General features: G+C 48.2%; 1 protein-coding gene across 4 annotated transcripts; it reads left to right on the top strand.

The window, feature by feature from the left end:
• The first annotated feature begins 6793 nt into the window (after positions 1–6793).
• LOC135174494 (gastrula zinc finger protein XlCGF26.1-like) lies at positions 6794–17848 on the top strand. 4 transcript variants are annotated; one of them, XM_064141741.1, is made up of 3 exons: positions 6794–6810; positions 7775–7912; positions 15949–17848. In XM_064141741.1, the coding sequence occupies exon 3, from the start codon at positions 15979–15981 to the stop codon at positions 17518–17520; it is 1542 nt and encodes a 513-aa protein (XP_063997811.1). In that variant the 5' UTR covers positions 6794–6810; positions 7775–7912; positions 15949–15978; the 3' UTR covers positions 17521–17848. The 4 variants fall into 4 exon arrangements, 3 of the variants coding, with proteins under 3 accessions (XP_063997811.1, XP_063997812.1, XP_063997810.1); XR_010301945.1 differs by lacking the exons at positions 6794–6810; positions 15949–17848 and adding an exon at positions 15273–15442 and having other exon boundaries at positions 7479–7912; XM_064141742.1 differs by lacking the exon at positions 6794–6810 and having other exon boundaries at positions 7490–7912; positions 15978–17848.
• The last annotated feature ends 8596 nt before the right edge of the window (positions 17849–26444 follow it).

Raw genomic sequence — 26444 nt, 5'->3', positions numbered from 1 at the left:
AATGAATACATTCCAATAGATTCGGTTCTCTCCACTATCCCTTTCCTCCTCCTGGCTGGAGGCAGGACACCCCTAATGCTGAGCATGACATGTGGGGTGTACACAATGATTGGTGTTGTTGTGAGAGGAACTGCAACTGTTGGAACAATTGCAGTTGCTCTCAGGAGCTGAAGAAGTGACAGCTACCTTTCTTGCATTGCTGCCTCTGTTTCTGCCACTCTGCAGATCCCTGACTCTCTTTGAAAGAGCTGAAGTAGGTTTACCATCCCATTTGTTCATGTTCTCACCGTATGTGTCATGCAGAAGTATCCACAGTGACGCACGTGATTGCTGCTGTCTGGGTGGAATTTGTCTCCTCCTAGGCTGGAATTGCCTTGTCGGAGGTGGGCGTCTGTTCCTGACTGCAGAAACATGCACCCATTCAGATGATGCAGGAATGGTATCCTTTACCAGATTGGTAATGTTTTTAAGATCCTCCTTCAGTTCTTTCATACTCTCCTTGATGCCATCCCTTATCATTGTACCTAGGGTTTTTATGGCAGAGACTAGGCCAGAATGTGACAAACTGTCCTCAATCTGCCTGAGCTGGTCAGTGAATTCACCAACGGTGAAAGACCTTCCATTATCACTCCTTGGTAGGAACTTGCTGGCCAAGATGTTAGGGAGCAAGGTTAGTAGGAGCAAGGTTAATGAGATGTGTCTTGGTCTGAAGGCAAAGGCAGAAGAGACAAAATGGAGAAAGTTTACTTCTTCCCAGAGTTCTCAGCGTGACTGTGAGAGAAGTTGACATCAATTGTTTTTCATTTCACTGCCTGTTATCTAGTTCTTTTACCAAAACATTCCAGCTTGCTTCAAACTAGCACAACATCCTCTGGAGGGAAGTTGGGAGCAGTCTTTCACTATAGGGCATCAGGGGAAAACAGGTGCAGGGTTCTGTTGGATGCCTTGTTGTGATGATATAGAAACTCCTCTGGATTGCTGCTTGTGTGGTGTAGGCTCTGTTGGACACCTTGTTGTGGTCTGATGCTGTAGAACTCTGGATTGCTGCTTGTGTGGTGTGGGTTCTGTTGAACGTGTTGTGGTGAGGGTATAACTAGAAAAACAACTTAAAATCACTAATAAACAATAGTACAACTATTACATGACTGTTATACAACTATGATACAAGATTACATGGAACCAACTCTGAGATTTAGACCTTTTCAGCTGGAGTGAGGTTTCTCTGTGGAACACACTCAGTAGTACCAGTTTCAAGCATTACCCAGTATGTGTGACCAGGACCTTCTGCAGATACCACCTCTGATAGGTTTTTCCCCACCAGAGGCAGGAGCAACCCACACAGTTTTCCCCAGTAGATTCCTTTTGTAGACCACAGGAACTCCATCTTCCTCAGCTATGGGCAATAGGGCAGACTGAGCAGGACCAGCTCTGTTGACTGATCCCCTGCTGTTTACCAGCCAGGTGACTTCTGCTAGGTATTTCTCCCAGTGTTTGAAAGTTCCACCCCCCATAGCTTTCAGGATGGTTTTCAGCAGGCCATTGTGATGCTCATTCTTTCCTGTAGGTTGTGGATACTATGGGATGTGGTAAACTCACTTGATCCCATGTTAAAATTGCCCTGTTGCTTACGAGGTTGTTCTTGAAATGGGTCCCATTATCTGTCTCGGTTCAATCTGGGGTACCTTGTCTGCGCAGGATGTGACTCTGCAGACCCAGAATGACGTTACAGGCAGTAGCATGAGGTACTGGGTAGGTTTCCAGCCACCCACTGCTTCTCTCCACTGTGGTTAACTCATACCGTTTGCCACTGCGAGGCCGAGGCAGAGTGATGTAATTGCTCTGCCAGGCCTCCCCATACTTGTACTTTGACCACCGTCCCCCATACCACAAAGGTTTCATGCACTGAGCTTGCTTTATGGCAGCACAGATGTCACAGTCATGGATAACCTGAGCTATGGCATCCATAGGTATGTCCATGGACCTGTATTGGGCCCATTGGTATGTGACATCTCTTCCTTGGTGGCCAGAAGCTAGGAACAGCTTCCCACCAAGCTGGGAAGAGTTCACCTTTGTGTTTCCAGTCCAGGTCTATTTGAGAGATGTGGGCAGCCAAGTCAGCTTGGTGGTTGTGTTGTTGCTCTTCAGTGGCAAGTATGTTGAAAAGGGGTTTTCTGGAGATGCTGTAGCTAAACAAAGAGAACTCTGTCCTGTTACGTTAGCAAGAGCAACACAAACATGGGTTTTATGTAAAGAAAAAAAGGAAAAAGAAAAATTTCTTTTACACATAAAGAGAGGATCATAGAATCAACCAGGTTGGAGGAGACCTCCAAGATCATCCAGTCCAACCTATCCCCCAGCCTTATCCAGTCAACCAGACCATGGCACTAAGTGCCTCATCCAGTCTTTTCTTGAACACCTCCAGGGACGGTGACTCCACCACCTCCCTGGGCAGCCCATTCCAATGCCAATCACTCTCTGTGAAGAACTTCCTCCTAACATCCAGCCTAGACCTACCCTGGCACAGCTTGAGACTTGAGACTGTGTCCCCTTTTTCTGTTGCTGGTTGTATAGGAGAAGACACCAACCCCCACCTGGCTACAGTGTCCCTTCAGGTAGTTGTAGACAGCAATGAGGTCACCCCTGAGCCTCCTCTCTGGACATGTTCCAGCACCTCAGCATCTCTCTTGAATTGAGGGGCCCAGAACTGGACACAGTACTCAAGGTGTGTGTGGTGGTTTGGGTGTTATCCGCCCCCCCACACTTTTGAAGGTACCCCAGCTAACTCAGTCGTGCTCTGGGAATATAAATGAAGCTATTTATTTACAGCTAGCACAATATACAAGCAGCTATTTACAGTATATACAGTTATATACAGAAATATACAAGGTAAAAACAATACAGAAACACAACTCCCCTCCCAGAAACCTGAGTCCCCAGGAGGGCTCTCAACCACCCCTGCACCTTCCCCCTGCCCCTCTCAACCTTACCCCAGTCCTAAGAAGAAAAGTTCAGCCAAGAGGTTAAGAAGCAAGGTTAGTGGCAGTGAGGTTAGGGAGCTGCAGCTGAGTCCAGAAGCCAGCCAGAAAGTGAAAACAAAATGGCGAAAATGTTATCTAATGTTTACTTTCTTGTTCCCATACCTCTCAGCGAGACTGTGAGGGAAGGAGACATAACCATTGTTTTCCTTTCACAGCCAATTATCTACTTTCTCTCACCAAAACATTCTAGCCTGCTTCAAACTAGCATAGTGTGGCCTGAGCAGTGCTGAGTACAGGGCAAGAATAACCTCCCTTGTCCTACTGGCCACACTCTTCCTGATATAGGCCAGGATGCCATTGGCTCTCTTGGCTTACCTGGGCACACTGCTGGCTCATCTTCAGCCTACTGTCTACCAGCACCCCCAAGTCCCTTTATTCCTGCCTGCTCTCCAGCCACTCTGTCCCCAGCCTGTAGCGCTGCTTGGGGTTGTTGTGGCCAAAGTGCAGAACCCTGCACTTGGCCTTGTTCAGTCTCATCCCATTGGCCTCTGCCCACCTATCCAGCCTGTCCAGGTCCCCCTGCAGGGCTCTCCTACCTTCCAACAGCTCCACAGCTGCTCCTAGCTTGGTGTCATTTGCAAACTTACTGCTGCTGGACTCAATCCCCTCGTCCAGATCATCAATAAAGACATTGAACAGAACTGGGCCCAGCACTGATCCTCAGTGAGCACCACTAGTGCCAGCTGCCAACTGCATGTGGCACCATTCACCACCACTCTCTTGGCCCAGCCTTCCAGCCAGTTCTTGATCCAGCACAGACTGAATCTGTCCAAGCCACGAGCTGCCAGCTTGGCCAGGAGCTTGTTGTGGCAGACAGCGTCAAAGGCTTTGCTGAAGTCCAGGTAGACTCCATCCACAGCTTTCCTCACATTCACCGTGTGGGTAAACTGATCATAAGAGGAGATCTAATACAACTTTCTTCTGTGAATAACATTTTTCCAGAGGCTGTACTGTAGTTCAGTCTTCAGTGTCAGACAGTCGTTATTGAAATGGACGTATGTTCTTTGCTTGAAACCAACGTGGTCCATTTTCTGTAGAGATACAAGCATAACCTTTGCCCCATGTTATTAATGGGTATGGACCCAAAATTTTCTCAGACTCTAAGTCATGAATCCTAACAAGTGGCTTTTCTTTTTTCTCAAAAGAATCGCTGGCATTAAAGTGTCTAATGATCAGGGGGTTATTATCCATGAGGGAGCAATTAAAAATTTAAAATCATATAAGGCTTTTTGTAGTCTCTCTTCTGGGGTAGCTGCCCCCATTCCCCCTCTCTGTTGTAGCAAAAGATACTTTAGTGTTTGATGGGCATGTTCAATAATTGATTGTCCTGTTGGGGAATGAGGGATGCCTGTAACATGAGTAATCCCCAAGGTGGACAAAAATGTTTGAGTGGCTACCAATGTACAGGTACAGGCAGGTCCATTGTCAGTTTTAATTTTTTCAGGAATTCCTAAAGTTGCAAAAGCTTGTAAAAAATGTCTATGGACATTTCTCCAGTGTGACACGAAGCATAAAGAGCATCAGAGAAAGTATCAATAGATAAATGCACATACTTAAGAGAGACAGATTCAGCAAATCGAGTTACATCTGTTTGCCAATGCTGTAATCTTTGAAGTCCCTGTGGGTTCACTCCTGAAATGCCTATTGTAAAGCTATATTTTTGGCAGTCTGGACAGGTGGCACTAATGTCTGCAGCTTGTTGGGATGAGATTTTAAATTTTTGCTTCATTTCTTCAGCATTTTGATGATAAAAAGAATGGCTTAGTCTTGCTTGTGCTATGCAATTTGGCAGTACTTGAACTGAACAAGTCAACAAATCAGCATGTCTGTTCCCTTCATCAACAAATCCTGGTAAGGATGTGTGTGAGTGAATATGCATCACAAAGTAAGGACTCAGACGTGAGTCTAAATAAAAGATTAGCTTTTGTAATAAAGAAAAGAGCTGTGGATTAGCAACTTCTTTTAGAACTGCTGCTTCTGCTCTTTGAACTATTCCTGTCACATATACAGAATCTGTGAAAAGATTAAGTGATTGAGAGTTATTGCAAAAAACTCTGACCACCGCAGCCAGTTCGCTATTTGAGGAGATCCTGAAACAATAGAAACATCAGCCACTGATTAGAAGTTTCATCCCACCAGGTAATTGCTGATTTTCCTGTTTTCCCAGATCCATCTGTGAAAAAAAGTAGTAGCAGACAGAGCTGTAGAACTTCTTTTTGGCAGTGGAATTAAAGAAAAGTTAAGATTAATTAAGAAAGGGGGGTGAATCGAAAGCTGTCCAGGGTCTGCTTCAAGGGCAATCTGGAAAGGCTGGCGCTGTTGAAACAACCTTCATAAATATGTTCCTACCACAGGAATGTAGATAATCTCAGGGTCACATCCTGCAAGAGAGAGCAGCCTGTTATGAGATGTTCGAATCAGCATTGCAAACATCTCCTGCTGTGAAAAAATACTCTTAGGAGACTGGTGAGGCAAAAGAATCCACTCAGTTATGAGTAAAGGATCATCTTTCCATGAATTCCATTGAAATATTAAAGCTTAAGGCTGTTTGTCAGTATTTAGGAGAATCAATAAGAAAGGTATCACAGTATCACCAAGGTTGGAAGAGACCTCACAGATCATCAAGTCCAACCCTTTACCACAGCTCAAGGCCAGACCATGGCACCAAGTGCCACGTCCAACCTTGCCTTGAACTGCCCCAGGGACAGCGACTCCACCACCTCCCCGGGCAGCCCATTCCAGTGTCCAGTGACTCTCTCAGGGAAGAACTTTCTCCTCACCTCCAGCCTAAATTTCCCCTGGCGCAGCCTGAGGCTGTGTCCTCTTGTTCTGGTGCTGGCCACCTGAGAGAAGAGAGCAACCTCCTCCTGGCCACAACCACCCCTCAGGTAGTTGTAGAGAGCAATAAGGTCACCCCTGAGCCTCCTCTTCTCCAGGCTAACCAATCCCAGCTCCCTCAGCCTCTCCTCGTAGGGCTGTGCTCAAGGCCTCTCCCCAGCCTCGTTGCCCTTCTCTGGACACGCTCAAGCATCTCAATGTCCCTCCTAAACTGGGGGGGCCCAGAACTGAACACAGTACTCAAGGTGAGGTCTAACCAGTGCAGAGTACAGGGGCAGAATGACCTCCCTGCTCCTGCTGACCACACCATTCCTGATGCAGGCCAGGATGCCACTGGCTCTCTTGGCCACCTGGGCACACTGCTGGCTCATGTTCAGGTGGGTATCAACCAGCACCCCCAGATCCCTTTCTGTCTGGCTGCTCTCCAGCCACTCCGACCCCAGCCTGTATCTCTGCATGGGGTTGTTGTGGCCAAAGTGCAGCACCCTGCACTTGGAGCTATTGAAGCCATCCCATTGGACTCTGCCCATCTGTGCAGGTGGTCAAGGTCCCGCTGCAGAGCCCTTCTGTCCTCCAACTCAGTCACATCTGCCCCCAGCTTAGTGTCATCTGCACACTTGCTGATGACTGACTCCATTCCCTCATCCAGATCATCTATGAAGATGTTAAAGAGGATGGGGCCCAGCACTGATCCCTGAGGGACACCACTAGTGACAGCTGCCAGCTGGATGTGGCACCATTCACCACAACTCTCTGGGTCTAGCCCTCCAGCCAGTTCCTAACCCAGCATAGAGTGCTACCATCCAAGCCGCAGGCTGACAGCTTAGCCAGCAGTTTGCTGTGGGGGACAGTGTCAAAGGCCTTGCTGAAGTCCAGATAGAGCACATCCACAGGCCTCCCCACATCCACCAAGCGGGTCACCTGATCATAGAAGGTAATTCAGGGCAGAATCCGTGAGCTGGTTGAGATTGAATTGCTGCTGAAACAGTTTGCACAGCAGCCTGGCACTGTGAATCTAATGACCTTGGTGCTTTCAGATTTGTATCTCCCTTAAGCAGTTGAAACAAAGGAGACAAGTCAGAGTTAGAGATTCCTAATGGAGGTCTAACCCAATTAATAGTCCATAATAACTTCTGAACATCATGAAGTGTTTCTATTTTCTCACTAATTTGCAGCCTTTGTGGTATAATTGTTTGACTCTTGATTTTTCCATCCCAAGTGTCTCCACAGGGGAGCTGTTTGAACCTTTTCAAATGCAATATGCAATCCTGCTTTAACAATGGCAGATTTGACAAGGGCTATGGCTTTCTCCATGAGCTCTGTGTTTTATGCTGCCACTAACAGATCATCCATGTAGTGATAAAGCAGAACTTCTGGCATTTGCATTCTTACAGGCAATACAGGTCCTAGTCCTGGTAACTCACTGCAGTGTTCTGCAGTTGTGCACAGCTGGCCCATGGGAGATTCTGTCTCCATAGAGAAAAGTAGGTAGCACAGGCAAATAACAGCAAAGCAAGGAAGCAGGCATTAGAGTGAGCACTACAGGTGAGCAAGCAGGCAGGCATAAGCAGGCAAGCATCTTTCTGCTGTTTAAAATATGCAGCTTTTCCCCAGGATTTCCCTTTTGCCTATGCCTGTCTGCTTGCTCACCTGCAGTGCTCACTCTAATGCCTGCTTGCTTGCTTTGCTGCTATTTGCTTGTATTGCCTGCCTTTATCTGCGGAGCTCAGTCTCCCATGCAGCTGTGCATCCTATTGCACGCCCACTGCCTTATCACTGCCTGGTAAACTCCACTGCCATGAGTCACCAAGAGCAGACCCTGGATTGTCTGCACGCAATCAGCCTGTATGGTTAGCGTGACATCATACTCCTTCTGCATGTCTTTGTCCCTTCCCCAGAAGCCAGGAAGATTCTCCTTTCCCTTGAAGCCATGAGGATTCCAGCCTTGACATCCATGAGGAGAATTCCCTGAAGATTGGACATTTATATAGGCTATGATGTAGCCCTGGAGGATGATTGATAATTAATAAGAATTTGTGAGTAAATGCTTAAATGCCTCTGTAATTTCTGTTGCCTTGTGCCATAGAGCAGAAAGAGCTCCTTGGGCCCATCTACTGGGCAAACAGCATATTGACCCCAGGCAGCATATTGACCACGGGGATTCTCTCTGTTTCTTGTTTGAATGTTTGCTAGTTATTAATGAGTTGCTGTTTGATATTATTCCTAGAATGTCTTCCATAACCGTGTAAAAACAGATTTTAGTATTAAAATTCAGTGGTTGGGGGTGGTGAGAGTTTAGAATATTGAAATAAATGAATTACATATTCTTATAGAAGATCATCTTGCACCAATTAGTTTTCCCCCCTCTGTGACAGAATGACACTGGTAGAGGAAATCACTATGCTAATCACACTTAAGACAAACTAGGGAGGTCTTTCTGTTGTTTCCTCCTCTTGTTGTAAAGCAATTCTTTCTAAAGTGACCCAGTTTACCACATCCAAAGCACCGTGCAGTCAAGGGAGGATTCATAGCAGCAAAAGCAGCTGCCATTGTTTCATATTTATAGCCCATAGTCCCAATTCTGTTACAAGCTTCAATCATTTCCACTAAGGAAGGATTCTGATTCAGCAGGGATTTAAGCAGTTTCTTACAGTCTGAGTTGGCATTTTCAACAGCTAGCTTTAAAAGCAGGATATGTCTTGTCTGTGCATTGTCAATCTGCCTTTGCAATGCTTGCTGTAGTCTGTCAATAAAATGCATGTAAGTTCTTGAGGCTGCAGTTATATTCATGAACACTTTCTGCGGTGCCTGGCCTTCTGGGATTTTAAGGAAGGCTTTCTTAGCCTCCTCTTGAATTGCCTTTAAGGCATCTTGGGGGGTGTCCTTTGCCTGCAGGCACTGTTGCTGGGAGCTCTGTGGCTCCTGCTTGGATTGCAGAGGCAGGAGGGGGGCTGTGGGCATCTCAGCTGACTCGTCTGCACATTTCAGTCCCTCTGTTTCCCCTCTTTTTGCCTCTTCTTCAATTTTCAAAGTTTCAAAGATAATTCTCCACCCAGAGAGAAGCTTTTGTGCTTCATCATCATCTTTTGTTGCCGCATCCCATAATTTAATTCCTGCTTTATCCCAAATTTCAGAGGTGAAGATATTTAAGACAAAAATTGATGGGATATTGGCATGTACCCATTTCATGACCGGTTTCAAGTCATGATCAGAGAGAGCTTTACCATGCTTAAGTAATTCTCTCATTAGTTCACAAGCATCTCTTTCAACAGAGGAAGCTTGGTTTCCCATAATTCTCAACTCCAAGTTCCCCTTTGGCTCACCTTATTGTCCAGCAATGAGGTGATCAGTATTGATCAATTCAATCAGTTTGGGCCCGATCCTGCTTCCTTTCAGCAGCTTAAGTTCCGAGGGGCCCCGTGGCCAGTCACCTACCCAGTGCTCGCTTTCCCCATCACATCGGGGTACGCCGTTTGCCATGGGCTACAATGCCACAGGCATCAGAGGAGATGGGGAGATGCTTCATGCAAGCAAATCCCTTTTATTGTATCCTAAGGGTGGGTTTATATACTTTCCATCAGAAGGCTACATAAGAAGGTTACAAATCATATTAGACTCTAATTAGCTACATATATCTGCATTAAGGATTACGTTAGGATTACACACAAATTGCTAGGATACATTAATTATGTACTTCTTATCTCCTAGTAAGACATATAATAACTTTTCTTAACAAAGCTATTTATCAAGTCCTTCAGCAGAATTTATTTTCTTAATCCGAAGGAGACAATTACGGCATCTAGGTAAGAGAGACAGGCACCAAGCTGAGACTTGTACGCGTTCAGAAGGTGAAGAGTAATCATCCTCTGCCTTCTGTGTTTCAGAGAGAGAGGCCTTAAGCTCATTCATCTCTTGGGTAAGGGTTTCCACAGCTGATATCAAGCCCTTTCTGGGGACACTGTCTTCAGACTGCCTCAGGTCACTAACAAATTCCCAGACAGTTGGAAGATTGTTCAGATCTCTGCCCAGGAGCAGGCCTCCCAGTGTGTGTGCATATGTGGAAGGGGCACCTTGGGTCACTTTCTTTAAGAGGGCTGGCTTCATGCGGACATCATCAGGGTCCAGAGGCAGTTGGCCATCTCCATGGATTATCTCTTGTACAGCCATTTGCCTCAGGTACGTGATCCCCTGTTCCATAATGGCCCACTTAAGGGGATGGAAGAGCATGTCATCCTTGGAGAGGTATCTGCATCTCACAGCTGTGAGGAGTCTGGCCCAAAGTGTGTGTGTGCCATCCAGCCTCCCCAGCTTTCTATCCACACCTGCATCCCTCGACAAGGACCGCAGCTGCTTAGCTTCCCTCTGATCTAAGTCCATGGTTTCTGCTCGTCCATCCCAGCAGCTCAGGAGCCAGGCTAAAAGCGATTGCCCCTTGGCTCTGGCATACTCTTGCCACATTTGCCTGATCTTTTTTCTGGGCAGGGATATGATTACTATCACTTCACTATTGGATCCATTCCCATCTAGTGCATTTTGCTGTGTGTGGGGGGGTGCTGGTTCCTGCAGAGCTTCCTTCTGCTGGATCCATGTCTGGGAAAGGGCTCATCTTTTGTAATGTAGTCCTGTGGGTAGTGGCAGGGGCAAGAGTGATCAATGGCTTTGGGGGTTGTGCTCAGGGTGGGACCTGGGGCAGAGCTCAGGTTAGTGACCTGGGGTGGAGATTGGGGTGGAGCCTGGGAAGGAGTTGCACTCAGGGCAGGGACCACCCCATTGCAGTCTGCCAGGCCACTCATGATCCGCAAGTCAGGGCCAATCTGTGAGCCTTTGCAGTGACATCCCCCACAGTGGCAAGTACCTGGCAGGCCACCCCTCCCCCTGTGTATCTCTTTCCCACAGGTCCTAATGGCTGTGGCCAAACGTGGCTTGCACATGATCCAGGCTAAAACCACAATAAACCCTCCCTGAATCACATTTTAACACAATGCAAAACTGCTAGCAAGTACCATTTTCTCCCCAAAGTATCTGGACCTCGTATGTCCCAACACATACTCTCAGAGTTGTTCCATGTTTCAGAAGCATTCCCAAAAATGCTTAGATTTCCAACAGAATTCAGAAAATATGCATAGACCTGCATAGGCAAATTCTTAGAATATTCCCAAAGCATATCAGTCATTATCCAGAAAACATGATCACTTATAAATTTAAAATCCATGACCAAAATAACCACCCACGTGCTTGAATTGTTAAAACTCTCAAAACATCCATTTTTAACTTCCAAATCTTGTTTAAAATAATTCAACCTAACCCCACGTTGAGATGCCAAATTAATTGTCTCAGTTCTAATTTAAGTTCCCAGAGACTGAAATATGTTTGATAGAACCAACAACAATTTTATAGAGTGCCTTTCCCTCTTCCCCTTCCTTTCCCAAAAGAAAGGAATTAGGTGGAGAGAGAGAGGAAAGGTAAGCACACTCAATCTCACTCTGATTTGGAAGTGAAAAAGAAAAGCAGTTTAACAATAAATTAAAAAGGTATCTGAGGGAGGGAAGTTACAAAGGTATAGGGAAGGGAAAACAAGTACCAAATGTGTACATACAACCTGATTTTGATGGTAATGGCTTTGTCCACCTCGTGGGTGATGGCCACGCGGTAAACCAACGAGAACCAGGACTGGTGATGCTGGTAAGCAGGGAGGCAGGGAGCACAGAGAGCAGGAGAACAGGAAGTCCCCTGCTTTTATAGACCTTTAGAGAGGAAGGGGGAGTGGGTTAACCATGAATCACTTGGTGGTAGTCAGACCCACCCCTGGGGAGTGGTCAAGACCACCTAGGATCAGGTTCAAGGTTACTCCCCCTGGAGGGTTAACCCTATACAGGAGGCCAGGATGTGGTGGGTAGTCCCAGGCAATGGGGTTCCCAAACTGGGGGGCAATGGAGGAGTCCCCAGATGTGGAGAGGGAAGAGCAGGAGGGGCCCAGAATGTTGCTGCCCCCCTGCATTTTCTGTACCCCCTAGGCAGTAAGGGTCCAAACTGGCACTGCCGTGGGCCCTGCCCCTCAGAGTGCCTCCAGAGCCCCCCAGTTCTGTGTCCCTTTGGGGAGAGGGGATCCTTTCCTGCCTCCTGGGTGTTGGGGGTCATTTTTAGTTCCTTGGGGTAGTTTTGGAGTGCCAGAGGGTACCTCAGGGTTCCCCTGCATCAGGCACTGGTGAGGCCACAACATGAATACTGGGGTCAGTTTTGGGGCACTCACTCCAAGAAGGTCATTGAGGGCCTGGAGCAGGTCCAGAGAAGGGCAAGAAAGCTGGGGAAGGGTCTGAAGAACAGGGCTGGGGAGGAGCGGCTGAGGGAGATGAGGGTGTTCAGTGTGGAGGAGAGAAGGCTGAGGGGAGACCTCATTTCCCTCTTGAGGTGAGGTTGGTCTCTTCTCCCCAACATCAGGAGTTGGAAGGAGAGTAAATGGCCTGGAACTGTGCCAGGGGAGGGTTAGGTTGGAGATGAGGAAGAATTTGTTTGCTGCAAGAGTGGTCAGGGACTGGAACAGGCTGCCCAGGGAGGTGGTGGAGTCCTCACACCTGGAGGCAGCGAGGGCCAGGTTTGGATGATGCTTTGAGCGGCCTGGTCTCATAAAAGGTGTCCTTGTTCATGGCAGGAGGTTGCAGCTGGCTGAGCTTTGGGGTCCTTTCCAGCCCAAACCATTCTGTGAACGCTTGGATTTGGACACTTAGCAGAACTTCAGTGGAGTGAACCTGTAAATAAGCAATGTTGTAAACCTGGCTTGGAGCTAGAGGCTGGGTTGGAGTTTGGCCCCTACCTTGAATTTAAAATGTGATCTTTTAGCAAATTGGAAGTTGCAGGAGAGTTGCTTTGGCCTGCAGTTGTGCTTCAGAGTTTGTGATGCCCAAAAGGCAGATCTGAAGTAGTTGCTGCAGGAACTGAGCTGAACTGAAACCCTGCACTCCAGAAGGAAAAGTTTCTCCCTGACAGACACTGGAATCAGCTCCCAGGGTCAGTGGTGGATTTCTCTACCGTGGACAGCCTTAAGACTTATCTTGGCAGGTGCTGGATCAGCTCATGTCAACTGCACTGTCATCTGGGAAGGTTGGAGCAGATGGTCCTTGGGATCCCTTTCAGCCTGGCATTCTGTGGGCACAAAGCTGTACTGGGCATATTCAGGGCAGCTGGAAACCTTTCGAAACCTTTCTGCAGAGTGCCAAACACATCACTGAGCCTAGAAACTCACTGCAGAGTTCACTGCTAAGAGCTTTTAAGAACTTTCAGTGCATTTGTCAGAGTTTCTGATCAGTTTTGAAGGGATTTAGATTATTTTTTTGCAGGCAGTTTTAAACCTTTTTTAAGCATTCTTGTTCTCCACCTTATCCTTGGCCTCTTTATTGTCCTACTCCACCTCATCTTTTTCCTCTTCTTCCTCTCCCATGAGGCTGCATTTAGAATCATGGAATCATAGAATGATTTATATTCAAAGGGATCTCCAAAGCTCATCCACTCCAACCCTCTGCACTCAGCAGGGATATCCTCAACTAGATCAGGCTGCCCAGAGCCCTGTTGAGCCTCGCCTTGAATTCCTCCAGGGACAGGACATCAACTCCCTCCCTAGGCAACCTGTTGCAGTGTTGAGGCAGCCTCCTGGTGCAGAACTTGTTCCTCACATCCAATCCAAATCTGCTCTGCTCTGGTTTGAAGCCATTGCCCTCATCCTGTCCCTGCAGGCCTTTGGGAACAGTCTCTCTGCAGCATTCTTGTAGTCCCCTTCAGGCACTGGAAGGTCACTATTAGGTCTGTCTGGAGCCTTCTCTTCTCCACACCGAACACCCTCAGCTCCCTCAGCCTGTCCACATAGCAGAGCTGCTTCAACCACTTGATCACTCTCATGCCCTCCTCTGGAGCCTCTCCAGCAGATCCATGTTCTTCCTGTGTTGAGGGCTCCAGAGTTGGATGCAGTACTGCAGTGAGGTCTCAGCAGAGCACAGTGGCAGAATCTTCTCTCTCCATCTGCTTTTGGTGCAGCCCAGGCTGCCATTGGCCTTCTGGGCTGCAGCCTCATACTGCCTGCTCATGTCCAGCTTCATGTCCACCAGCACCCCAAAGTTCTTTTCCTCAGGCATTCTTTCTGTCAGCTCCTCCTCCAGCCTATTCTGAGGCTTGTTCCAGCCCAGGTGCAGGACCCTGCACTTGCTCTTGTTGAACCTCAGGAGGTTCCCCTGGGCCACCTCTGCAGCTTGCCCACTTGAGCTCCTCCCAACTTGTTCTCCAGGGTGTTTTCCTCCATGCTCTTATCCAGGGCCTTTTGTTGGGCCATGCTGGGTGTGTAGATCAGCCTGGGACCTTGGTGGGGCCCTGGGGACTATCAGAGGGCACAAAGTGAGTGCAGATGGAGTAGTGGATGAAGAGATGGAGGGTCAAGACTTTAGGGGGTGGAAGGGCTTAGTTCAACAGCTGTGTGGCTCTGACTGGCTCCTACCTACAATGATGGAGGCAGCAACTGAGCCTGGAAGCACAAAAAGCCAAATCCTGCCTGGGTCAGGACAGTCACCTGGCACCTCCTGACATCCAGCACTGCCCAAGCAAGCCCTTGGAGAAAGCATGTGCCAGCTGGGAGCTAACAGACCGTGGGCACTGCCCTCACAGCAAACCTCGTTTTCTCTTGGGTCTGTGGAATGGCAGCTCCAGAAGAACTGCTAAGAGAAAGCTGCCAGAAATGGGCAGGGAGAGAAGGAAACAAAACCCTCTGGAATGAGTTTCTTTATGCTGCCTTTGTGTGGATGGTGCTGGAGGTGTCAGGTTTGGCCAGGAGTCAGAGACTTCTCCAGCATCACAGTGAGGGCTGAAGAGGTTTTGCAAGAAGCTGACCAAGTCTCTTCCCCCTTTCCTGCATCTCCAGAGAGCAGGAACATCCTTTTGTGTGCATCCTCAGGGCTTCTCTGACCTTCTGTTGAGGAGTGGGCAGCACAGAGCTGGCCCTGAGCTGGGTCCTGCTGGGGAGTTGCTTGCAGAGCAGAGCTGAGCACAGAGTGGGTGAGGTCTGTGAGCAGGGCCAAGGAGGAGACATGGGGCCAGAGCTCCTGGGAAATGCAGCAGCAGCCAGCAGAGCCCTGAGTAGGTAGTGGGAGGAGCCTGCAACCAAGGCCTGGGAGAGGCTGGCTGGAGGCAGTTCTCCTGTGGTGCTGCCCTGTAGCTGTCTGCTGGCAGTTGTGTGCTGGACCAGAAACTGAGTTTGCACTTCTTCAGCCGTCCCATCTTCAGCAGCTGCTGTGCCATGGTGCTGGGCTTGGGAGCGGCTTGCACCAAGACTCAGCTCTGCTGCATGGTCCTTGGCAGTGCTGAGCCATCCCTTGCAGGTCAGTCCTCTCCTTTGAGCCAATACCTTCTCTCTGGCAGGGGCTGCGTCTTCTCTCCATCAGCCCTGTCTATCTGTGCTGGGGAAGAGCAGAGTTTGTAGAGATGTCCCTTGGAAGAGCCCAGCAGGTAAAGAACCCAGTGTGGGGGACAACAGCAGGACCCCAGGCTGTTGTTGATCCATGTGGTACATCCCAACCCCTTGCAGACCCTCCTACCCACCACATTTCATGGCCACTGGGACTCTGAGGGCCATCATCTGCCATAGGAGTCTAGGGGCCCCCCCAGGCAGGTTGGGGTCAGTTGTGGGGAAGGAGCTTGTGTTTGGGGTTGCAATGTGCATTGTGGGCAGGAGACGTTTGGAGGTTGTTTGGTCTTCCTGGGTCAGCACTGCTGCCTCTTGTCTGAACCAGGAGAAATCAGGGCATAGCCTGGGGCAGGAACCTATCTTCAACAGCACAGGGCTGGTTAACAGGGAGGATGGGAGCACTCTGTAAGAACCAGGTTGTCTCAGCACCCCCAGCATTGGCTCCTGGAATCTCAGCATAGGTATTAGAGATCTGACCCCACATCATGACAAGAAGTGGGGGTTTGAGGGCCACTCTCCATTCTTTGCCTCAGCTGCATGGTGGTTTTTGGGAGGTGTCAGAGTCTGTATTAACCCAGGCAGGATGTCAGGGTTTGAGCTGCTGGAGTCTGATGCTTCCATCTTCCCTAGGTAACAACAGCGACCTCTTCTCCCACCAGCATGGCCTCACAGAAGGACACAGATAAGAACTGGGAGGAGAAGCAGCACCCAGAGAACAAAATGGAGCAGGCAAAGTGCAGCCCCAAGGAAGAGGAGAAAGAGGGCAAGACAGAGGATGACAATGAGGGGAATGACGACTGTAATGATGATGAGTATGAGGAGGATGATGAGTGTGAAGATGACCAGGATGAGAAACTGGAGGAGGAGTATGAGAAGCATGGGTTCATGTTAGCCCCCTCTGTGCCACTCAAGCAGGGGAATCAGTGTCTGGAGTGTGGGCAGAGCTTCACACGGCGCTCCAGGCTCATTGACCACCACCAAACCCATACTGGCACGAAGCCCTTCAGCTGTGCTGACTGTGGCAAGACCTTCACACTGCACTCCAACCTCACTAGTCACCACCGACTCCAAACCAGCAAGAAACCCTTCAGCTGTGCTGACTGCGGCAAGAGCTTCACCCATCGCTCCAGCCTCATTGACCATCACCGGGCCCACACTGGCGAGACGCCTTTCAGCTGTGCTGACTGTGGCAAGAGCTTCACACGGCTCTCCAAGCTCAATAACCACCACCGCGTCCACACTGGTGAGAAGCCCTTCAGCTGTTCTGACTGTGGCAAGAGCTTCACATTGCGCTCCAACCTTCTTCACCACCACCGAACCCACACTGGCGAGAAGCCCTTTAGCTGTGCCGACTGTGGCAAGAGATTCAGACGGCATTCCAATCTCATTAGTCACCACCGATTCCACACCGGGCAGAAGCCCTTCAGCTGTGCTGACTGTGGCGAGAGCTTCACACAGCGCTCTAGCCTCATTAACCACCACCGAACCCACACTGGTGAGAAGCCTTTCAGCTGTGCTGATTGCGGCAAGAGATTTACTCACAGGTCTGCCTTCACCAAGCACCACAGTGTCCATACCACTGAGAAGTCCTTTAGCTGTAGGGACTGCGGCAAGAGCTTCAAACACAGCTGCGATCTTGCCATCCACTGCCGCATCCACACCAGAGAGAGGCTGTTTCCCTGTGCAGAGTGTGGCAAGAGCTTCACCACAAGCTCCAGATTCCTCCAACACCAATTCACCCATACTGGTGAGAAGGCCTTCACCTGTTCTGACTGTGGCAAGAGCTTCACCCACATTTCTACTCTCACTAAACACCGTCGTATCCATACTGGTGAGAAGCCCTTCACCTGCTCTGACTGCGGCAAGAGCTTCACTCAGAGCTCTGCCCTCACCCAGCACCATCGTGTCCACACTGGCGAGAAGCCTTTCACCTGCTCTGACTGTGGTAAGAGCTTCACCCACGTCTCTACTCTCACCAGACACCGCCATGTCCACACTGGTGAGAAACCCTTCACCTGCTCTGACTGTGGCAAGAGCTTCACCCACAGCTCCACCCTAACTCGTCACCGTCGTGTTCACACTGGCGAGAAGCCCTTCACCTGCTCTGACTGTGGCAAGAGCTTCACCCAAAGCAGCCATCTCATTTCCCACCGCCGCACGCACACTGGTGACAAACCCACACTGCAGAGGAAGCGCAAATAGACCCACCCCATGTCTGTTGGGGTAATTGTGCCCTCACCCCAAGAAGGCCTTTCTAGCAGATTAAACCAAAATTGCCTCTTTTTCACCTGCATTTCTCAGAACACCTGGGGGCTCCATCAGGAACAAACACCTCCTGCCCTTCTGAGCACCAATTAGTGCTGGTGAGAATAATTACAGTGATGAGTCAGCGCAGCCAGAGCTGCTGTTGGAGCTGGGCTGAGCTGTGCAGCAATTTGTCTGCTTCTTCCCCTATTCTTTTTGTCTCCCTGGGATAAAATCCCTCTGTCCGGTGCCCAGTTGTGTCAATAAACCCCAAAAGTGACCCAAACCTTGTCTTTTTGCTTTTATTTTAGACACTGCTGCCCACAGTGCCCAAATATTTGGGTCATTTATTCCCTAGGAATGGGGCTGGAGAGCATCCTGTTGCTCCTGAATTGCCCTATTTATCAGATGTGGGCTGAGATTACTGGTCCTTTGGCCACAATGTCATCCAGTCGGCTTTTGGTAGTCAGCCAAAACATACCATTTTAGGAAGGGTCCACAGGTCTCTTCCCCCAAATATGGGAAGAGCATGGGCCTCGCACCCGGTGGGCCATAAGCTAGGCGCATGGGCTTATACAACTGTGTTACACCACGTGGGCCCTGAGCAGGCCAGACTTTATGGCACCAGGTCTATTGTGCCCCTTTTGTGCTCGTTTGTGTCCTCTTAGTGTGTTTACCTCTGGTGTGGGCAGAAAAACATGTCCAGGCAAGACAAAGCATGTATAAGCCTATTTTGGGCCTATGGGCCCTCCACGACAGTGAGTGATGTCAAAGCTGGATTGGGTAGAGCATGCCTAGATTAAGTAGCAGCAGGATGAGTGATGTCACAGTTGGTTTGGATTGACCATTTCTAGGTTAGGAAGCATCAGAGTGAGTGTGATGGTTTGGGTGTTACCTGCCCCACACACACACACTTTAGAAATCACCCAGAGGAGACTCAGTTGGCTCTGGAAATTTACAGCTTAGCATAATATACAAGCAGATATTTACAATATATACAGTTATATACAAAAATATGCAAGTTAAAAGGTAACACAAAAACACAACACCCCTCCTAGAAACCTGAGTCCCTAGGAGGGGCTCCCAACTGCCCTTCCACATTCCCCCACCCTTCTCTACCTTACCCCAGATGTTGCCTTGTGCCTAAGGAAGAATGGAGGTCGGCCAGGGGCATTAGGAAGAAGGTGGATTAATCAGGTGAGGTTAGAGAGAGAGAAATGCAGCTCAAAGCCCAGGCAGTGACCGAATGTCATATCTAAGTTTGCATTCTTGCTCTCATACATCTCAGCAAGCGTGTGAGTGACGGAGACATCACCATTGTTTCTCTTTCACAGCCTGTAATCTAGTTCTTCTCACCAAAACATTCTAGCTAGCTTCAAACTAGCACAATCCAAGCCCATCTATTTCACTTAGAGTCTTGCTGAGAACTATCTGTCTATTCTAAAACAATACTTACACTAATGAATATTACAAGTTCAGTTCACACGCCATTCCGGCTATCTCAGATGTAAGTGATTCAAAAGCTCAGCAAGCAGCAAACAGTTTGTCTCCTCACAGATGACATGAGAACAGGGACTCCCAGGTGACATTGAGTTAGTGCTCATGCACTGTAGATTCTCTCATTGGAGGCAAATAGTATCTAGAACAGAAAACTCCTAACACGTATTACACACTCTGCATTTAAACTCTCTCAGCTAAAGTTAGATTTCTCTGTGGAATGCACTGGATTTCACCATTCTCCTGCATTACCCAGTATGTATGACCAGGACCTTCAGCAGACACCACCCCTCAGACAGGTTTCCTTTTGCCCGAAGGAGAAACTACCCAAACAGTTTTCCCTAACAGATTCTTCTCACCTACAACAGGAACTTTATCACTGTTTACTGTTTGGACCAAATCTGATCGTGCAGGCCCTGCTCTGTTTACTGATCCTCTACTATTTACCAACCAGGTAGCTTGTGCTAAATGTTTGTCCCAGTTTTTCAGAGTTCCACCCCCCATGGCTTTTAGGGTGGTTTTCAGCAAACCGTTGTAGTGCTCAATCTTCCCTGAAGCTGGTGCACAGTAGGGTATGTGATAGATCCACTCAATGCTGTGCTCTTTGGCCCAGTTTGTCACTAGGTTGTTCTTGAAATGAGTACCATTGTCTGACTCGATTCTCTCTGGAGTTCCATGTCTCTACATGATTTGTCTCTCCAAGCCAAATCTCTCCAAGGTGTTATGTGCAGTTGCATGTGGAACTGGATAGGTTTGCAGCCATCCAGTGCTGGCCTCTACCATTGTCAGCACATACTGCTTGCCAGAACGAGATCGAGGTAAAGTGATGTAGTCAATCTGCCAGGCTTCACCATACTTGTACTTTGACCATCTCTCACCATACCATAAGGGCTTGATTCGCTTAGCCTGCTTAATAGCAGCACAAATGTCACAGTCATAGATGACTTGGGTGATAGCATCCATGGACAAGTCAATTGACCTATCGCGAGCCCATCGGTATGCTGCATCTCTGCCTTGATGTCCAGATAAGTCATGGGCCCACCGAGCTAAGAACAGTTCATCTCGGTGTTTCCAATCAAGGTCAAGATCAAGATTAGAGTTGGTATCAACTTGAGCAATCTTAGCAGCTAGGTCTGCCTGCTGGTTGTGTTGGTGTTCCTCAGTGGCTCTGCTCTTAGGCATGTGTGCATCTACGTGCCGCACCTTCACTGGAGTTCTCTCCAGCCGTGCATCAATGTCCTGCCATAGATCAGCACACCAAATAGGCTTTCCTTTCCTCTGCCAACCATGCTTCTTCCAGTCCTTTAGCCAACCCCATAGAGCATTGGCTACCATCCATGAGTCGGTGTAGAGGTAAAGGATAGGCCAATTCTCACGGTCAGCCACATCAAGAGCAAGTTGGACAGCTTTTACCTCAGCAAATTGACTGGATTCACCTTCTCCATCTCTCACTTCAGTAACTCTCCTGGTAGGACTCCAGACTGCTGACTTCCATCTTTGCTTGTTCCCAACAAGATGACAGGAACCATCTGTGAACAAAGCATAGTTCTTTTCCTGATCAGAGAGATCACCATAGGGAGTAGCTTCCTCAGCACGAGTTATTTTCTCCTCTGGAGGTTTGGTACAGTCTGTGCCTTCCGGCCAGTTGGTGATCACCTCCACCAGACCAGGTCGATCAAGATTACCCATTTGTGCTCATTGGGTTATCAAAGCCATCCATGGCATGATGCAGTGATGAACCTTTGCCTTTGAACATCCAGTTTAGAACTGGCAGTCTAGGTGCTAAAAGCAATTGTGACTCAGTTCGGATCACTTCAGAAGCTGCTTTCACTCCTTCATAGGCTGCTAGTATCTCTCTCTGTTGGGGTGTAATTTGCCTCTGAACCTCTGGTAGCTACAACCCCAGAAACCAAGTGGATGACCACGTGTCTCATTTGGAGCTCTCTGCCAAAGGCTCCAAGTTGGACATTGTCACTGGCAGCCGTGTACAGAATGTTTTTAATGTCCGGACCAGATCGCACAGGTCTCAAGCCCACTGCATGGACTACTTCTTTCTTGATCTGATCAAAGGCTGCTTGTTGTTCAGGTCTCCACTCACAACTTTTTCTCTTACAATTCACATCATGCAGAGGTTTCACAATTGTTGCAGATGGGGATTTCTATACCTACGCCTACTTAGTGGAGGTGAGAAATTAGTTTGAGGCGATATAAATTTTATATAAAAATATAATTTATTAATATTTATGAACTCTTGCCACCCCCAACCACTGTGTATTAATATTTAGCTCTGTGCAAGGTTATGAAAACAATTTAGGATAGAATATATACAGGGATTTGGTTAATAACTGGCAAAACATTAAACTATAAACAGAGAGAGGAGTTTCCCCTTTGGCTTAGTGCAGCTTGGGATCTTAGGCTGTTAGCCCAGCAGAAGGCTGAAACTCTTTTTGCTCTAAGGCAGAGGTAACTTATATTACAGAGGAATTAAAGCTTTACTTATAAGTGTTGCTGTTAATTATTAATCACCCTCCCGGGGTCGTGTCACAGCCTGTGCCCAATGTCTGGACTTCAGAGCATCTCTGCCTGTGGACTTGGACACTGGAGTCTTCCCGGCTTGAGGGGAAATGATAAATCTTCCCAGTCTCTGGGGTCTTAGGGTTTTCTCTAACCTTTGTTCTCCTGGTGTGGGATGATCTCTGCCTCGACAGTGCTGTCTTCTTCTGGACACCGTGTCCAGGGATTATCAGCTTGGCAGTGTGATGGTTTGGGCTCTTACCCGCCCCCCACACTTTGTAATTGCCTCAGCTAACTCAGAAGGCCTCCGGGAATATAAATGAAGCTATTTATTTTACAGCAGCAAATATACAAGCAGCTATTTACAGTACATACAGTTATATACAGAAATATACAAAGGATAAACAATACAGAAGCACAACTCCCCTCCCAGAAACCTGAGTCCCCAGGAGGGGCTCTCAAACCACCCCAACACCTCCCCTTGCCCTCTCAACCTTACCCCAAGTCCTCAGAAAGGAATAAAGGTGCAGCCAAGAGGTTAAGAAGGAAGGTTAGTGGCAGTGGGGTTAAGGAGATGTGGCTAGGTCTGAAGACAAAGGCAGAATGAAAGACAAAATGGAGAATGTTATCAAATGTTTTCCTTCTTCTTCCCAGAACTCTCAGCGAGACTGTGAGAGAAGGAGGCATAACCATGTTTACCTTTCATAGCCAGTTATCTAGTTCTTTTCACCAAAACATTCTAGCTTGCTTCGAACTAGCACAGGCAGGATTACAGGAACAGGAGGAGAATATCTGTGCTCGCTCTGGCATGATTCCTTCACGGGTTCAGGCCATGTGTGTGTGGGTGCAGACAATCCAGAAGTCTGCTTCCTTGTTTTCTCCAGGCAATAAGCAGCGGGCATGCAAAGGGTGTTAGGCTGCTGGGAGTCTGAGCTCCGCAAGACAGCTTGCAGATGTGCACAGCTGGTTTAGGAGGCTATCGGCTCCTTATATATATAAACATGCAGGCTTAAATGAGCTCTGCATCTAAGGTACGCAGACAGGTTAGCTGCAACTGAGTCAAAGCATGAGGTCTGTGCCTCAGAGAGCATCGGAACTATGCAATGGAATCTGAGTGTGTGGGTCAGGGCAGCAGGGTGCTGCAATGAGGGCTGAGCTGCAGGCAGGGTCAGAGAACTGAGCACGTGATTCTCCTGTGCACCCCTCTTTGTTGACCATGGGTTGAGATTAATGGGCCCTTTGGCCACTACAGTGACCAATCAGTTTGGCAGTAAGCCAAACCTTACCGTAATAGGCAGGAGGCTCTTGCCTGGACTCTCCCAAATATGGGGATCACATGGATTTGCCCCAGGGAGACACGAGCTGGGTGTGTGTGGCTTACACAACTTGCTTACAACCAGGGGTCCTGGCAGAAAAACATGTCCAGGCATGTAGCACAAACAAGCCTCTTTTCAGGCCTACAGGCCCTCCACCACAACAATCTGACTGAATCCAGGAATGCATAGTCTCCAAAATCCCACTGCACCCAAGAAAGAGAGAGTGTCCTTCTTATTGGTGGGAACTGCCATGGTGGAGACTTTGTTGATCACATCCTGTGGAATGTGATGGCGACCATCCTGCCACCACACTCCCAGAAACTGAATTTCTCTGGCAGGTCCTTTGACCTTGTCTCTCTTAATGGCAAAACCTGCCTGCAACAGAATGTCAATGATTTTGTTACCTTTCTCAAAGACTTCCTCAGCAGTTTGGCCCCACACAATGATGTCGTCGATGAACTGGGTGTGCTCTGGAGCTTTACCTTTCTCCAGTGCATTGTGGATGACTGAGTGACAGATGGTTGAGCTGTGTTTCCACCCCTGAGGCAAACGGTTTAACTGGTCCTGGATTCCTCTCCAGGTGAATACAAACTGAGTCCTGCACTCCTTTTCTATGGGAATAGAGAAGAAAGCATTAGCAACATCTATGGTTCCATACCATTTAGCCTTCTTTGATTCCAGCTCATACTGGAGCTCCAGCATGTCCAGCACAGCTGCACTCATGGGTGGCGTCACCTCGTTGAGGGCACAAAAATCAACTGTGAGTCTCCAGTCTCCATTAGGTTTTCGCACAGGCCAGATGGGACTGTTGAAAGGTGAATGAGCTTTCTCCATGACAGCCTGACTCTCCAGTTGACAAATCAGCTGATGAGTGGGCAACAAAGAGTCACAGTTAGTTCTGTACTGCCTGTGGTGCACAGTTTGAGTAGCAATTGGCACTTCCAGGTCCTCTATGTCATGATGTCCCACAACTGCAGATTCATCTGAAAGTTCAGGTCTAATGGACAGTTTCAATTTCCCATCCTCAATTTCTATAGATGCTATTCCAAGAGCCCATTTGTGACCCTTAGGATCTTTGAAACTACCTTGTCTCAAAAAGTCAATTCCCAGAATGCAAGGCGCATCAGGACCAGTTACAATAGTATGTGTCTTCCACTCTTTACCAGTTAAACTGATCTCAGCCTGCAACTTAGTTAACTCTTGAGCTCCACCAGTGATTCCAGAAATAGTGATACTCTGTCCGTTTGCAGTTGGATGGCAATAAAGTACACTGAGCTCCTGTGTCAACTACAGCCCTGTATTGCCCAACTTCTGAACTGCCAGGCCACCTCAGAAATACATTCCAATAGATTCGGTTCTCTCCACTATCCCTTTCCTTCTCTTGGCTGGAGGCAGGGTACCCTGCTGAGTTTTGAGGAGAATTGAGCAGTCTGAAAAACAAGGAGAACAGGCTGGGTAATACTATGGTCACTCTGATAAGAAGCACAGCTGCAAGGAAGTAGCCTTGGGAAGCCTAACAGAGAAGGTGAGAAAGTTAGCTGCTATCCCTATTTGAGCTGTGCAAGGGGGCCTTGAATGGGGGCAGACTGGTCAGCCCTGGGAACCATGGAATGTTTCTGTTTCAAGAGCCAGTCATAAGTGCACACACCTGTACCGAATCCACTATATAAGTACCACTCTTAGCTTCAATAAACAGATTGACCTTCTATGTATCATATTGGTATAAGCTCGTGTCTTTCCAGTCTCCCACATGGCCTTTGAGGAACCCAGCATTTGATGACCCTTGGCATGCCTTCTCAGACTTCAGGGAGGGCCAAACACAGATCGATTGGAGTACACAGGAGGGCTTGCCCTCTGATGAAGGTAGCCAGGCCTATTTGAGAGAGGTAGGTTTTTTTCATGGATCCACATTTATGGGCAAGAAATGGGGTAGCTGCATCAGGAGTTGAAAGAGCTGCCATAAATTGTTGATGCAGCTTGTGAGAAAGAGGGGCATACCCCTGAAGCAGTGAGACTTAATTGAGTTGCTCCCATGGAGTCAGAGAAAGGGATATTTAAAGGATTTAAGCCAATTATTTTCTGACAAGATCTGGAGGAAGATAGGGGAATATTTATGGAATGCTGTGACAGATGGCACTAAGGAGGCTGGAGAGCTTGCTCTGGTTTGGAAAACTGTCAAAACTATGCTGGAGGAGGAGATGAGGGAGGCCAAGGTCTATTCTGCTGTACAAGACACTTTTAAGAATCAAAGCCCTGCACCTACAGCTTCGGAGGGTTTAAAAGCAGAAGGTTTAAAAGCAGACCCGGTATCAAAATCTGAGAACGTTACAATATTGGAGAGGTTAAAAGCATACCTGGTATTGCAGTCTGACAGGGAGGTTTTTTGGGGTGATTGTGATCTGCAGCCAGGGAAATAGATCTCTCTGCCCCCCACGGTACCTCTGCCTCCAACTGTTAATGCAGGGCATTCCGCAGAGGCCATGGAAGTGGACCGGGCCATTGCACAGCCATCGGTGTCATTACACCCCACCCCTGCCTCCACGGAGGTACTGGAGGCACTACGTCATCGGGATGCGCATATGCAGGCATTGCTAGATCAAATGGAAAGGTTGTACAAGGACTCCTCCAAGCGGGCAGTTAAGGAAGTGTACAAAAAGGCTCACCAGTCAACCACTGAAGGTCTGCAACATGTAGAACAGCAGATTTTCAGACCTGCTGATATTGTCCTGTCTCCTGTTGGGTATAGTAGTGTTAAATGTAGTGATTTTATAGAATTGTCTGACTGGTACAGCTACTGGAAATTGAAACACTGGAACATACGCCATGGACAGGTGAGAGTGCACGAGCTCAGAAGTACTGATAGGAGGTTGGAATGACCTTAGAGAATGGTGTGACAAATATAAACAAATGTAAGGCTGGAGCCTGTGGTTTTCACCTATCTCTGCTGACAGAATGCTCAGACACAGCATACGTGTTGCTGAGAGAATTTGATGAATTAGTATGTAATTTCTAATGCAAGTCCATGTAACCAATTGCAGTTTAATACAATTTGTAGCCTTCTGATGAAAGGTATAAAAACACCTGTTTGGAATGCAATAAACAGACTTGGATTGGATTGGATTTGGATTGGCTTGTGTTAGGCCTTCTCCCTGTCTGTTATTCTTCTGATGCCCACGGCACCCAGCCTGTGGCAGTCACCCTCCCAAGATAAAGCTCCTGTTCCTGCTGCAGAAGATATAGAGGAGAAGGAGAGACACCAGAGGGCCTGGGTAAGCCACTGCCTGGGCTCGGGAGAAATGACTCTGGCACAAGCTGATCAGTATCTACAAATGAGATTTGGTTCAGGTATCCTGGAGGAAGATCACAAAGCATAGGATGAATGGAAAACTTTACAACAACCAGCAGCTTCAGCAGACTCCACAACATCATGGTTTTCCCTCTGGCCAAAGAGAAAGGATGATACAAGTGTCTCCAGAGATGAACCATCAAGATTGCCTCAACAAGGCTCTGGGGCTGATGGGGCTGATTCTCCAAGGGATCTGAACTTCGATATGG

Source organism: Pogoniulus pusillus, unplaced genomic scaffold (assembly GCF_015220805.1).
Source record: "Pogoniulus pusillus isolate bPogPus1 unplaced genomic scaffold, bPogPus1.pri scaffold_69_arrow_ctg1, whole genome shotgun sequence".
Lineage (NCBI taxonomy): Eukaryota > Metazoa > Chordata > Aves > Piciformes > Lybiidae > Pogoniulus > Pogoniulus pusillus.
The sequence above is the reverse complement of the archived record's forward strand: the minus strand, read 5'-3'. Positions and strand labels throughout refer to the sequence as shown.